This window comes from Mytilus californianus, unplaced genomic scaffold, assembly GCF_021869535.1.
Source record: "Mytilus californianus isolate M0D057914Y unplaced genomic scaffold, xbMytCali1.0.p SCAF_14, whole genome shotgun sequence".
In the NCBI taxonomy this organism is placed as follows: Eukaryota; Metazoa; Mollusca; class Bivalvia; order Mytilida; family Mytilidae; genus Mytilus; species Mytilus californianus.
In genome coordinates this window covers 38,004,256-38,017,704 of record NW_026262626.1, presented here as the reverse complement: position 1 = coordinate 38,017,704, position 13,449 = coordinate 38,004,256, and the positions used below count along the sequence as shown (strand labels likewise).

The following is a 13,449-nucleotide window of genomic DNA, read 5'->3' as shown; positions in this document are numbered from 1 at the left end:
AATATGAATTACCTTTCTAAAAATGCCCACAATGACCTAGATTTTCACTAAAAATCGTAAATAATCAATATAATATTCAACGACTTCTCGTTCGAGACACTTCCAAAACAACGACTCTCAAACACGTGATCTCTTGCAAAAAACCACGTGATCGTATGTGTCGTAGATCGGCGGCAAATTCAAAATAACTTCTGGTTTGACGGACTCGAGTGAAAACTACGCAAAACAAAAATTGACGCGTACAGGTCAGAATTTCAAAACACTTTCTGACTTGAAGAAGTCATTTTATTCTGACTTGTTTATGTCAGAGCTCTGACTGAATATGTAAGATTTCAATTATGAATTCGGACAAGTGAGTTAAGAGTTCGGACAAGTTGATTTTCTTGCAACTTGTCCAAAGGGACAAGTTAGAAAAATGATAATGTAGAGGCCTGGGTAAAATAAGTCATTTAGGGCAATAACTTCTATATGAAGTTATCTGACAGTTTTATGTTAATGGACAGTGGGTAGATCTCAATATTCTGAACATTTCAGACTTTCTCCTTTCATAGCAGTTTTCAAGATAATAGACAAAACTCCATTTTACCCTTATGTTCCATTTTTATCCATGTCAGCCACTGTTGTTAGGCAGGCGGGGTCATAAGACACATTTTTCAAACTAGATACCCCAATGATGAGTGTGGCCAAGTTTGGTTAAATTTGGTCTAGTAGTTTCAGAGGAGGATTTTTATAAAAGTTAATGGACAAAAACTATGCATGGACGAATGACAACAAGTGATAAGAAAATCTCACTTGGCCTCTTGTCTTAAATCATTACCCCTTCTGAATGTTTTGACTATGGGAATTTAGTTTCAGTTGTGAAATTAAGTGGTCATGGGCCAGTGACCAACTGCTTGTTTTGAATCCTGATGAATGCTGTGCCTTATATGTATAGGTTAACCCATGATCAAAGTGCTACTTTTGAATGGCTTACTGTCTTTGAAAAGGGTAATAAGACCTAAAAAAAATTTCTTCATGAGGTACTTGGCTTTATCAGACATCTCAACAGATCATGACAATTTTCTGTTGGTACCTGGCACCTCTGTGATTTATCATACTAAAATATGAAATATTATTTCAATTCTGTATCAGCCAATTTAAGTTGACTGTTATATTCTAATAGTATTTATTGTAAGCTGTTTATTCAAAGGAAACTGATTTAATGACATAAAGAAGACAAGGTTTGCGGTTTCAGAAGATTTACCTGCAGATGTTGTAGGCTTCTTCTCGTCCTCTGAGTCACTACTCGAGCTATCATCGGCAGGTATGCCTGGCACTGCACCACTCTTCTTCTCATGAATAATTAACAATGTCTCTATTTCATTACTGGTAACATTACGAGATGTATCTGCTCTTGAAGGTCCTGCAATATCTGATTTTGGTACACCCTGAAATATCGTATTAGTAGATTAAAAATACAAATATATCTTAAATAAAATGCTCCGCAGGGCGCAGCTTGATACGACCGCAGAGGTCGAACCCTGAACAGTTGGGGCAAGTATGGACACATCATTCAAGCTTGATACAGCTCTGAATTTGGATTGTGATTAAATATTTGACACAGCATAGGTTTCTGACACAGAATGAATGTGGTCTAAGAACTTAAAAATTTTAAATTGGACATTCACCTATTATGGTCCAATATCCAAAATCTAAATACATGGTTAGATTCAGCATATCAAAGAACCCCAAGAATTCAATTTTTGATGAAATCAAACAAAGTTTAATTTTGGACCCTTTTGACCTCAATGTGGACAAAGTTGATAACGGGGCCCAAAAATCAAAAATCTAAATACATGGTTAGATTCAGCATATCAAAGAACCCCATATATTCAATTTTTGTTGAAATCAAACAAAGTTTAATTTTGGACCCCGATTTGGACCAACTTGAAAACTGGGCCCATAATAAAAAAAATGCTCAGCAGGGCGCAGCTTGATACGACCGCAGAGGTCGAACCCTGAACAGTTGGGGCAAGTATGGACACAACATTCAAGCTTGATACAGCTCTGAATTTGGATTGTGATTAAATATTTGACACAGCATAGGTTTCTGACACAAAATGAATGTGGTCTAAGAACTTAAAAATTTTAAATTGGACATTCACCTATTATGGTCCAATATCCAAAATCTAAATACATGGTTAGATTCAGCATATCAAAGAACCCCAAGAATTCAATTTTTGATGAAATCAAACAAAGTTTAATTTTGGACCCTTTTGACCTCAATGTGGACAAAGTTGATAATGGGGCCCAAAAATCAAAAATCTAAATACATGGTTAGATTCAGCATATCAAAGAACCCCATATATTCAATTTTTGTTGAAATCAAACAAAGTTTAATTTTGGACCCCGATTTGGACCAACTTGAAAACTGGGCCCATAATCAAAAATCTAAATACATGTTTAGATTCAGCATATCAAAGAACCCTAAGAATTCAATTTTTGTTAAAATCAAACTAAGTTTAATTTTGGACCATTTGGACCATAATGTAGACCAATTTGAAAACAGAACCAAAAATTAAGAATCTAAATATACGGTTAGATTTGGCATATCAAATAACCCCAATAATTCAATTTTTGGACCCATTGGACCTCAATGTGGACCAATTTATATACGGGGCCCAAAATCCAAAAACTTAATACATGGTTAGAATCAGCATATTAAAGAACCCCAAGAATTCAAGAATAAAACCCCATTGAAATTGGTCAAGAAATAAGCAATTTATACGAAGTATCTTCTTTTGCACAATACTGTGCAATTGAATATTTCTTGCTATTGCGCAATACTGTACAATTGACAATTTCTTGCTATTGCGCAATATTGTGCTACTGGATATTTCTTGCTATTGCACAATACTGTGCAATTGAAGATTTCTTGCTATTGTGCAATACTGTGCAATTGAAAATTTCTTGCTATTGCACAATACTTATTATATAATAATTTACACATCCTGTTTGGTGTGTATCTCCTATCATATCATTATTATTTGCTTTTAAATATAAAACAGAAATAACCAACTTAAAATGGAAAATTTTAAAAGAAAAAAAAAAGGAAAAAAAGAAAAAAAAGGAAAAAAAAAAAAAATCCCCCCCCAAATTTTTTGAACCCCCTTATGATTCATCACCCCCAAACTCAATCCCAGCCTTCCCTTTGTGGTATGGTACCTTGCAGTACAATTTCAGAGAGATCCATACACTTGAACACAAGTTATTGTCTGGAAACTAGAAAAATACTTACTTTTGACCCCTTTTTGGCCCCTTATTCCTAAACGTTTTGGGCAATTACCCCCAAACTCAATTCCAGTTTTCCCTTTGTGATATGGAACCTTGTAGTACAATTTCAGAAAGATCCATACACTTACACACAAGTTATTGTCATGAAACTAGAAAAATGCTTGTTTTTTGCCCCTTTTTTATCCCCTAATTCCTAATATTTTGAGGCAATTACCCCCAAAATCAATCCCAGCATTTCCTGTGTGATATGGAACCTTGTGGTACAATGTCAGAGAGATCCATACACTAAAACACAAGTTATGTCTGGAAGTTACAAAAATGCTTATTTATGGCCCCTAATTCCTTAACTGTTGGTACCATAACCCCCAAAATCAATCCCAACCTTCCTTTTGTGGTATTGAACCTTATGGTAAAATTTCATAGAGATCCATTCACTTAAACTAAAGTTAGAGTGCGAAAACCAATGTGTCTTCGGACGACGCCGGACGACGACGACGCCAACGTCATACCAATATACGTATATAAAATTGCCTCAAAATACAATCGTATAAAAATTATCTTCAAACTTCGATTACAAAATGAACAGGAGAAAATCATGCAGTGGTAATATACAAAATGAGTCAAGACCACACTGTGTTGTCTTTCTCTAACACAGGTCATAAGGAATATCTAATAAATTTAGAAAATATAGACCTCATTTAGCACTCCCCCGCAGTGGTCATCGTAGTGTGTTTGTCTTCAGTGTGGTAGGTCATAGGTTTGATGCCTGGCAGGATCAAAACACAAAGACTTGATAATGGGTATTTGCTGCTTCTCTGCTAAGTATGCAGCATTTAAGAGTAAGAGCAAAAACTGATCAGATTGGAGAATAATGTGATCAGGTAGAATGACATGTCTTCTGGAGTACTGTTAAAACTCTGGATCAGCATGTCGGACTTACGTACAAAGCATGTTTCATATAACATTAACATGTTGTCATATGCATGTAATAATAGCCACTGCGTGTACAACGGCTTTCCATCATCATCATCATCCCCTTAAAAAGTGAATCCTCAAATTTGACTCCTACTTTGATCTCATTTTAAGAACTTCAAATGCAGAAACAATATTACAGGATCCACAAAATATACTTTCAAAATGAAAAAAAAAAGTGACATAGGTTTGTCTGAAACCATTTGAGAGTGTTAGAGAATATCTCTGTTTTGGATTGTACTTGCATCTTATTAAACTTTCAAAAATTATTTAGGCAGAAATCAGATGCAGAAGTAGTGGAAAGATTAGCAAACATCTATTTTATTTAACTGTTAATTATATTAGGTGGATTGATTCAATATTAAAATTAGACAGACAGATGAAGTGATGAACAAACAAAATGACCAGCTTATTATTAATTTGTGGCATTTAGCCAGCTTTAATAGTATAAAATTTATGATTTCTACCTAGAAACTTGATTTTTTGTCCATAAAACCCATATACTTACTTTTAAAGGAGTGTACAAGAACAAGATCTTTATAAGTCTTGTAACATTAAACATATTTTTTTGTTTTACTGTTTCAATTCATCAATATCAAAATAACAAGCATTCAATGGCATGCTGTAAGATGTTTCAACCTATATTTTTCTCAAGTAAAGTGCCTGTATCAAGAATCGAGTATAACAGTTATATTTCATTAGTTGCATAACTTTTTCCTATTTTTGTTGTTGAAATTTTTGACTTTAAGAATTTGAAACATATCATAAATGTAATTTCCTATTCATTCTGTTTTTATCACTAGCTGTGAGTATAGAAGGAAGAGTTAGTGGAGGTATGCATACTGACTATCTATGGTTAACAGGGTGCATGAATGTTTCATATTCCTTATTAATACAAAGGGGCCTCTACAATTCTTTAAATTTCGTTTACCAACTAAGCCTCAAGTGTTGGAGCTGAAGTTGGAAAAATGCTCTACATACTCTAAGAGACCAAAATAATTCAAAATAAGACTAACATAATGGTTATTCATTTATAATACTGTAAATTCAGAAATTATTGTGATTTTTTTTTTTAATATTGCAAAAAATGTGCAATAATAAAAAACTTATATAATTTCAGTAGTGATGTACCTTTACAAAATTTTATGCATTCACATTTTTTAATTAGGTCTTGCATCTTTGCCAGTAATGAGTGATTCACATTTGTAATGCACACATTAATTTCTGAATTTACATTATCTTGATATCATTCTTACAAATTCATTGGTATCATTAGATGCCCCATCTACTGTACTCTCTGTCATCCAGACTGGTCTCTCCCTGACAGCTTCTTTCTTTTTCTCTTCATCCACTGTAATGGTAACAGTACTCTCTGACATCCCGAAATCACGACCACGTGTAGCATCTCCACTCCAGGTCGTTTTATCTCCTTGTGCTGCAGATTTCTGTTTAGATCTAAAAAATCAAAGTGTAAATCTTGCTAAAACAGATGAAATTAAACTAAACTAATAATGGTCCTGATGGTATCAAACTTAATTTTTTGTTCAAGTTCAGTAAAAGGGGTATTACACATTTATCTTAGATTAAAGCATTAAGATTAGATCTAGATTGAAATCATTATGTTTTCATATATCAGAATATCAATGAGGCAGCAATATAATGACACAAAATAGCAAAAAGTATCTATCGATACAATTAACAGATGTGGGTATATGTAAATGAGAGAACATAACTAAAATAAGAGTGCACACACAGAAATGTCTCGACTACTTTAATGATCATGATCATTATTGAATCAAGGTTGAAATATTTTAAAAGAAAAAAGGTTATATACTCCAATTATTACATAAAATTAACATTATCAAGATCCAAGTAAATGTGGTCAAGTTCAAATGAACCAGGTCAGACAGAATAATACACCTTTAAATTCATTCAATACACAACATATTGTTACCCTATAATATTGCTAATAAGTTGAAATTTTAAATGAAAAAAACCTACTGTACAGTTTGTTAAGAAGTCTTGAACCATGAAAAAGAGATCAAGGACAATGAACATATGACAGATGGAAACTTCATAACATAAGGCATCTGCATGCATGGTATGAGGAATCCAGGTATTTTTTTTGTACAGCAAAAATTTATCAATGAATGATTGGTTACTTTAAGTTTCCATTGAATGAACTCTCAAGCTATTGTATTATTCAATGGGACAGTCCACTGACCAACAACAACTGATTCTCATAAAATGTTTAATTTCCTTTGCCATAAGCACCTGATTGATTAAGATTTTATTCAGGTAATGAATGCATATAGGCAAAAGCTTTGTCAATGAATATACTCTTTTCTGGCCACTGAACGGTAATAAGAGTCAAACTTGACAATATAATTTACAATAGTTGTCTGAATATTCACATCATGTAGCTGTTTCAATGATCTTGAACTTTTATCAATTTACAAGAACCGTAATAACAACAGAGAAACTTAAAACTTAAGATTTCTAGTTTGAAATCCTATAATTTCACCATAAAGATAACTGCATGACTGCATAAGTCACAACTATAGATTTTAATGTGAATAATCAAGTGGATTTTAAACTTGTAGATTTTTATCGCCTGTAGTTGACGAAAAAAGTGTAGGGACCATTTCAAAATTTCCAGTCTTGTTAAAAAAAAGAAGAGTAAATGTTCACATGCAAGCATTTTGCTATAGGAAAACAAAATAGTTTTACCTGTAATGATAAGATAAAAATTATTCAAAACATTTTGTTTTTAAAATCTCTTGTCTGTAGAATTTCATTTGGAATGGGTGAGTGTGAGTAAAAGTAAACTTTGAGAAACACATGTCTAGATCAATAAAATTACTGGTAATGGCCGATTCAAGAGAAGAACACGGAGGAGGGCAAGCCCCTATGTTATGCCAAATCTGTGAGATTGCCAGAGGTATAGAGTGGAAGTGCTTGGATTGTGATTTACTTATGTGTCAAAAATGTAAGGAAAAAATCCATCCAAAGTTCAAGTTAGCCAATGAACACAAAATTGTCAACATTAAAGATGTCGGACATAAGGAAGTTCAAATTAGAAGTTGTGAAGAAGAAATATATTTTGGTAATATCAAATGTACCGAACATTCTGAAGAAACTTGCTGCTTGTACTGTAAAGTATGTGATAAACTTATCTGTATGCAATGTGTTACAAAAACACATAAATCACATATTTTTGAAGAAATAAGCAATGGTTATTCAATCAGAAAAGAAAATTTAAAGAAACATGCCATAACACTGAAAGAACAAGACAAAACTTTAACAAATGATATTGAAAAATTGATTAAAATAAAAGAAGAGGATAAACTTCAATCTGGACAAGTTAAAAAAGAAATCACAACTCATGAAAAGTCTGTAAAGGATGAAGTTGAACAATATACAAAATCTTTAATAGATGAACTGGACACAAAATGGGGTTCACGTCAAACCGCAATTGATAAAGAAATAGACCGAGTCAATGAGTTAAAGATAAAAATTCAACAAAAGGTGAAGAAATCAGAAGATGTAATGAATATCAAAGAAGTTACGGATTTTTTTCAGAAGACTGAAGAAATTAAAAATTATATTAAAGAAGATGTCCAAATCTCTCCACTTGAAAAAGATAGTATACCTAGTTTTATATCAGGAAAACTATGTCAAAATTGCAATTTTGGAAATTTAAAATCAAAAAATGAAATGGATGAAGAAAAAAAATCTTCTATGAAGATTGAATTAAAGATTGGAAAAAAATATTCAACAAATCTCCTCAGTATTATGAGAGTAAAACACTCCATTGATTGAAGTATTTGGGTATATTCACCATCAGATGATGATCATAAAACTGGATCATTGCAAAAACTAAAGCTGATTGAAAACACTCTTCATGAGATCTCCAAGTATGAACTTCTTGTTCATGATATGACTATCACTCCATTGAATGATATTTTACTATGCACAGATAATAACAAAATTGAGCGCATTGACAACAAAACTGGACAATTAAGGAATACTAAATACAACGCATGTCTGACTGCAGGATGTCTAGTGCCTTCAGCTATTTGTATGAAAGGAAATACAATAATTTTCAGTGCTGTCAACACAGATTACCCAGCACATGGAAGACGAGTAGTTATAAGGTTGAATAAAAATGGAAAACAGGAGCATTTACATGAATACTGGGGAAATGGTAAACCAATTTTTTCGTTTCCTCTTTTCTTACAGTGTTCAAATGATAAGGACAATATATTTGTTGTGGATGGTTTATCAGGTGAACCTATAAGTGCATTTAGAATTATCCTTATCTTAGGAACTGAGAAGATAGACAAATATGTAGGCCATTCAAGTATAAATTCATTTGATGAAAAATTTTGCCCAACCGATATTCAAGTAGCACCATCAAACAACATCATAGTAAATGACTTCAGTACTGATACACTTCACATCCTTAACCCATCTGGTCAACTTTCTGTGTATGTGAGCTTGAGTGACATGGGCATTCAAAATAGCTTTAGTTTATGCTGCACTTCAACACAACTTTTTATTGGATGTGACTCAGTTCAAGAGAATGGATGTGAATCAATTCAAGAAAATACCAACATGGCAAAGTTATGTGAACTGAACATAGAAGGATGTTCACATTTTGTTTAAAGCATATATTTCTGAATTGCACTTAATGCAAAAATTTGACTGGAAGCGAAACATTAGTAAAGTTTAAAATAACTCTACATGGATTTGATTTGATTTGATTTTTGGTGTTTTAACGCCACTTTTAAGCACCGCTTTTGGGCTATTTCGTGGCGGCCAGTTTTTATTGGTGGAGGAAGCCGGAGCGCCCGGGGAAAACCACCGACCTTCGATAGGAAAACTGACAATCCTAGTCAATTAAGATTGGAGTCGAGTGCAACCGCACGAGCGGGGTTCGAACTCACAACCTCAGTGTTGACTGGCTAGTGATTACAGTAGTAACTACTTAGACCACTCGGCCACCGAGGCCCCAACTCTACATGGAATCAACTCAAATATATTACTGTACATAAAGTATATAATTAAACTTTAAAACCAATTTGCATCCTAAAAGCTTCTCAAATGCCTCATTCAAAGAATTACTGAAATAACCATGGATAAGTTACTAGCTGCGGAACCGTAGCTCTTAGGTCCTTGTGATATTTTTTTAACTATTTGTGGACCATAGATCTGCAAATAGTCAAAATATATCATAAGGACCTAAGAGCTACGGTTCTGCAGCTAGGATAAACCCACAATAGCCACAATCTAGTCCTCTTTCCCTCAAATGTAACATCATTGAATGCTACTTACAACACAATTTTAAATCACTATGAGCATGACATGTCTATTCAACTAGTCAAGTAGTGTTTTAAAGGCTGTTGTTTTGTTTTTTCGGAATGTGTGTCTGGCGTACAAAATTTTAATCCTATCTATGGTGAGTTTATTGGTCTTGTCTGTTATTTTTCACTAAGATATTTATTGACCCTTTAGTAACTTTTTCCTTTTTTTTTTAGTTTTCTACATTATCACTTGATTCCTACATCTGCATCCTTAAATCCTACACCATGAACAGGCCAGTTTAAAATGATGTGCTTCTTGTTTGATTTCTCATTTTCCCCCTATCAAGCTTACTTGTCAGATCAAATACCATTGTATTTTTTTTGTTGTTTTTCACCCAGTTGCATACAATCAAATACAGTTTATATATTCTGTTGCAATGATTCATGGTAATTTGTATGTACCACTGTCAGCATGCTTTATTAGTATTGTCACAGATGTGGTGAATTAAGAAGGAAAAGGTCATGAGCATTGGCACTGCATACTATGAAAACAACCAAATTCAAAAGATCAGGAACTAAAAACCTGGTGTCAGCAAAGACGAAGTTAGCAATTTTTGTGTGAGGCACAGTTCTAAACCTTTATCAAAATGTTGAATGAAAAAGGTAGTGTGAAATTGTCAACAACACATGATACAAAATAACTCTATAAAACATGAAAGTTTGTGGGCAAAGCTGCACAAAGTTGTTGTTATGCTACAATAGGTGGAAAAATGATCAGTCTTAAAACTCCTACTTAAATTGCAAAATCACAAGAACTAGACATAGTGTATAGACTAGTATAGTGAAGAAGATGTTGATCTCTAGATATATCTTTTTTTAATTGTCTTATTTGGTTTTCTGTCTTCCCTACAGCTCTTTTATTCATATCAATAGGCCAAAGAATGGTCAATAAACTCATTATAGATACCAGGCTTAACATTTTGTGGGCCATATGCGCTTTTCATCTTCAAAAGACTTATCATTGACACTTGAATAAAAAAAGTTAAAAAGGCCAAATAAAGTAAGAAGTTGAGCAGCATTGAGGACACAAAAGTCTGAAAGGTTTTGCCAAATACAGCTAAGGTCATCTATTCCATGTATTCCTGGGGTAGAAAATCCTTTGTATTTCGAAAAATTCAAAGTTTGAAAACAGCCAACTAATAATTATGACCATATCAATGATAGTTCACATCAACACAGAAGTGCTGACTACTGGGTTGGTGATACCCTCAGGGAGGAAACCTCCACCAGAGTTTTACAATTATCTGCATGATTGTCCAATAAAAATGCAATATATGGAGAATTACAAAAAATAACATAATAATTTACTACAGAGGAAAGCTTTCAGAATTATGGGATCATAGTAGTGTTTACAAAGTGATAATCGGTAAAAAAAACTAGAGGCTCTAAAGAGCCTGTGTCGCTCACCTTGGTCTATGTGCATATTAAACAAAGGACACTCTCCATTATAGACGAGAATAGAATTCATGACAAAAATCTCTGTTTTGTTGATCTTGTATAACTGATCATTTAGTCTGTTTATCTTTTTCTATCTTCTTTAGTTTTTGCACAAAACACAAAAGAGGGTAAAAAAAATCCTCATTTAAGGCAATCACTCCTATAAAGAGTGACAGTCTACTAACTATATCGACAAAATTTGACTTGTTAGTAGATCTTAATTGCCTATCTAATCATTTTTGTGATTTAAAGTGTCTATTTATCTATTATAATTTTAATCATATAAGGCAAAACCCCAAAAAAAAGGTAAAAATCGTCATTAAAGGGCAATAAGTCCAAATAAGGAGTCGCCGGACGATTTCCTCCAAATTGTCTTAATTGTAGATCTTGTCTTGCTGATCATTTTTGCTTATTTAAGTTTCTATCTATCTAAGATATAAGTAAAAACGCAAAAAAATGGTAAAAATCACCATCAAAGGGCAATAACTCTTATAAGGAGTCGACTGACGATTTCGACCATGAGACTTATTTGTAGAACTTGTCTTGCTGATCATTTTTGCAATTTAAAGTTTCTCTCTATCTATCATAGTTTTCAAGACAATAGGCAACAAGAGTGCACACGCTGAAATGTCTCGCCTTTTTTATTAATCATTGATATTATGTTGATAGTCCTAAATATAAAGCTTTATTACAACTGTCACATAAACTTAACATAAACCAAAAAACTAAACATTAACCAATGAACCATGAAAATGAGGTCAAGGTCAGATGAACCATGCCAGGCAGACATGTACAGCTAACAATTCTTCCATACAACACATATAGTTGACCTATTGCTTATAGTTTAAGAAAAACAGACCATAACACAAAAACTTAACACTGAGCTATGAACCGTGAAAATGAGGTCAAGGTCAAATAAAACCTGTGCGACCAACATATAGATCATAAAATATTTCCATATACCAAATATAGTTGACCTATTGCATACAGTATAAGAAAAACAGACCAAAACACAAAAATTTAACTATAACCACTGAACCATGAAAATGAGGTCAAGGTCAGATGACACCTGCCAGTTGGACATGTACACTTTACAGTCCTTCCATACACCGAATATACTAGACCTATTGCTTATAGTATCTGAGATATGGACGTGACCACCAAAACTTAACCTTGTTCACTGATCCATGAAATGAGGTCGAGGTCAAGTGAAAACTGTCTGACGGGCATGAGGACCTTGTAAGGTACGCACATACCAAATATAGTTATCCTATTACTTATAATAAGAGAGAATTTAACGTTACAAAAAATCTTAACTTTTTTTTCAAGTAGTCATTGAACCATGAAAATGAGGTCAAGGACATTGGACATGTGACTGACGGAAACTTCGTAACATGAGGCATCTATATACAAAGTATGAAGCATCCAGGCCTTCCACCTTCTAAAATATAAAGCTTTTAAAAAGTTAGCTAACGCCGCCGCCGCTGGATCACTATCCCTATGTTGAGCTTTCTGCGACTAAAGTCGCAGGCTCGACAAAAATGAAAAAAAAAAAGGTAAATTTGTCATTTAAGGGCAATAACTCATATAAGAAGTTGTATAACAGTTTTGACGTATATGGACAATTGGAAGAGCTCAAAATTCTGAACATTTTTGGTTCGTAAGATTTTTTCTATTTATAACAGTTTTCAAAATAATAGACAAAATTTGCATTTTACCCCTATGTTCTATTTTTAGCCATGTCAGCCATCTTGGTTGGCAGGCGGGGTCATCGGACACATTTTTAAAATTAGATACCCCAATTAAGATTGTGACCAAGTTTGGTTAAATTTTGCCCAGTAGATTCAGAGAAGAAGATTTTTGTAAAAGATAATGACGACGGACGACGTTGAACATAAGGCAGGTGTTTGAATTATTTGTTTTTATTGATTTTACTCTTTGTTTTATCATGTTTATCTTTGATAACAGAATCCATGCTGCAGTGTTGACTTAAGCATCAGGCACACTTAATGGTACAGAACATTTAGAGAATAATAAGGACCAAATTAACTCAATTTGCCAAGTTGTTTCGAAGAAGATTTTTAAGGGAGTTATTGGATGGATTTCAAACTGACACACTGAGTGCTGACAATACATTAAGGGTCTTATGAACTAAAACTAGAGGCTCTAAAGAGCCTGTGTCGCTCACCTTGTTCTATGTGCATATTAAACAAAGGACACAGGTGGATTCATGACAAAATTGTGTTTTGGTGATGGTGATGTGTTTGTAGATCTTACTTTACTGAACATTCTTGATGCTTACAATTTTATCTCTATCTATAATGAACTTGGCCCTGTAGTTTCAGTGGAAATTATTTTGTAAAAATTTGCAAAATTTATGAAAATTGTTAAAAATTTATTA

General features: G+C 33.3%; 2 protein-coding genes across 3 annotated transcripts in view; one reads left to right on the top strand and one right to left on the bottom strand.

The window, feature by feature from the left end:
* LOC127724487 (general transcription factor IIE subunit 1-like) overlaps positions 1-13,449 on the bottom strand; it is a 46,431-nt gene that overhangs the window by 17,169 nt on the left and 15,813 nt on the right. For both annotated transcript variants that reach the window (XM_052231470.1, XM_052231471.1), the window contains exons 3-4: positions 5,502-5,700; positions 1,244-1,427 (exon numbers count right to left, since the gene is read on the bottom strand). In XM_052231470.1, coding sequence (XP_052087430.1) covers positions 1,244-1,427; positions 5,502-5,700 — 383 coding nt within the window. The remainder of the gene's footprint in view (positions 1-1,243; positions 1,428-5,501; positions 5,701-13,449) is intronic.
* On the top strand, positions 6,929-8,161 carry LOC127724488 (E3 ubiquitin-protein ligase TRIM33-like). Its single transcript, XM_052231472.1, has one exon. It carries the CDS (start codon positions 7,087-7,089, stop codon positions 8,065-8,067), a length of 981 nt encoding a protein of 326 aa, XP_052087432.1. The 5' UTR covers positions 6,929-7,086; the 3' UTR covers positions 8,068-8,161.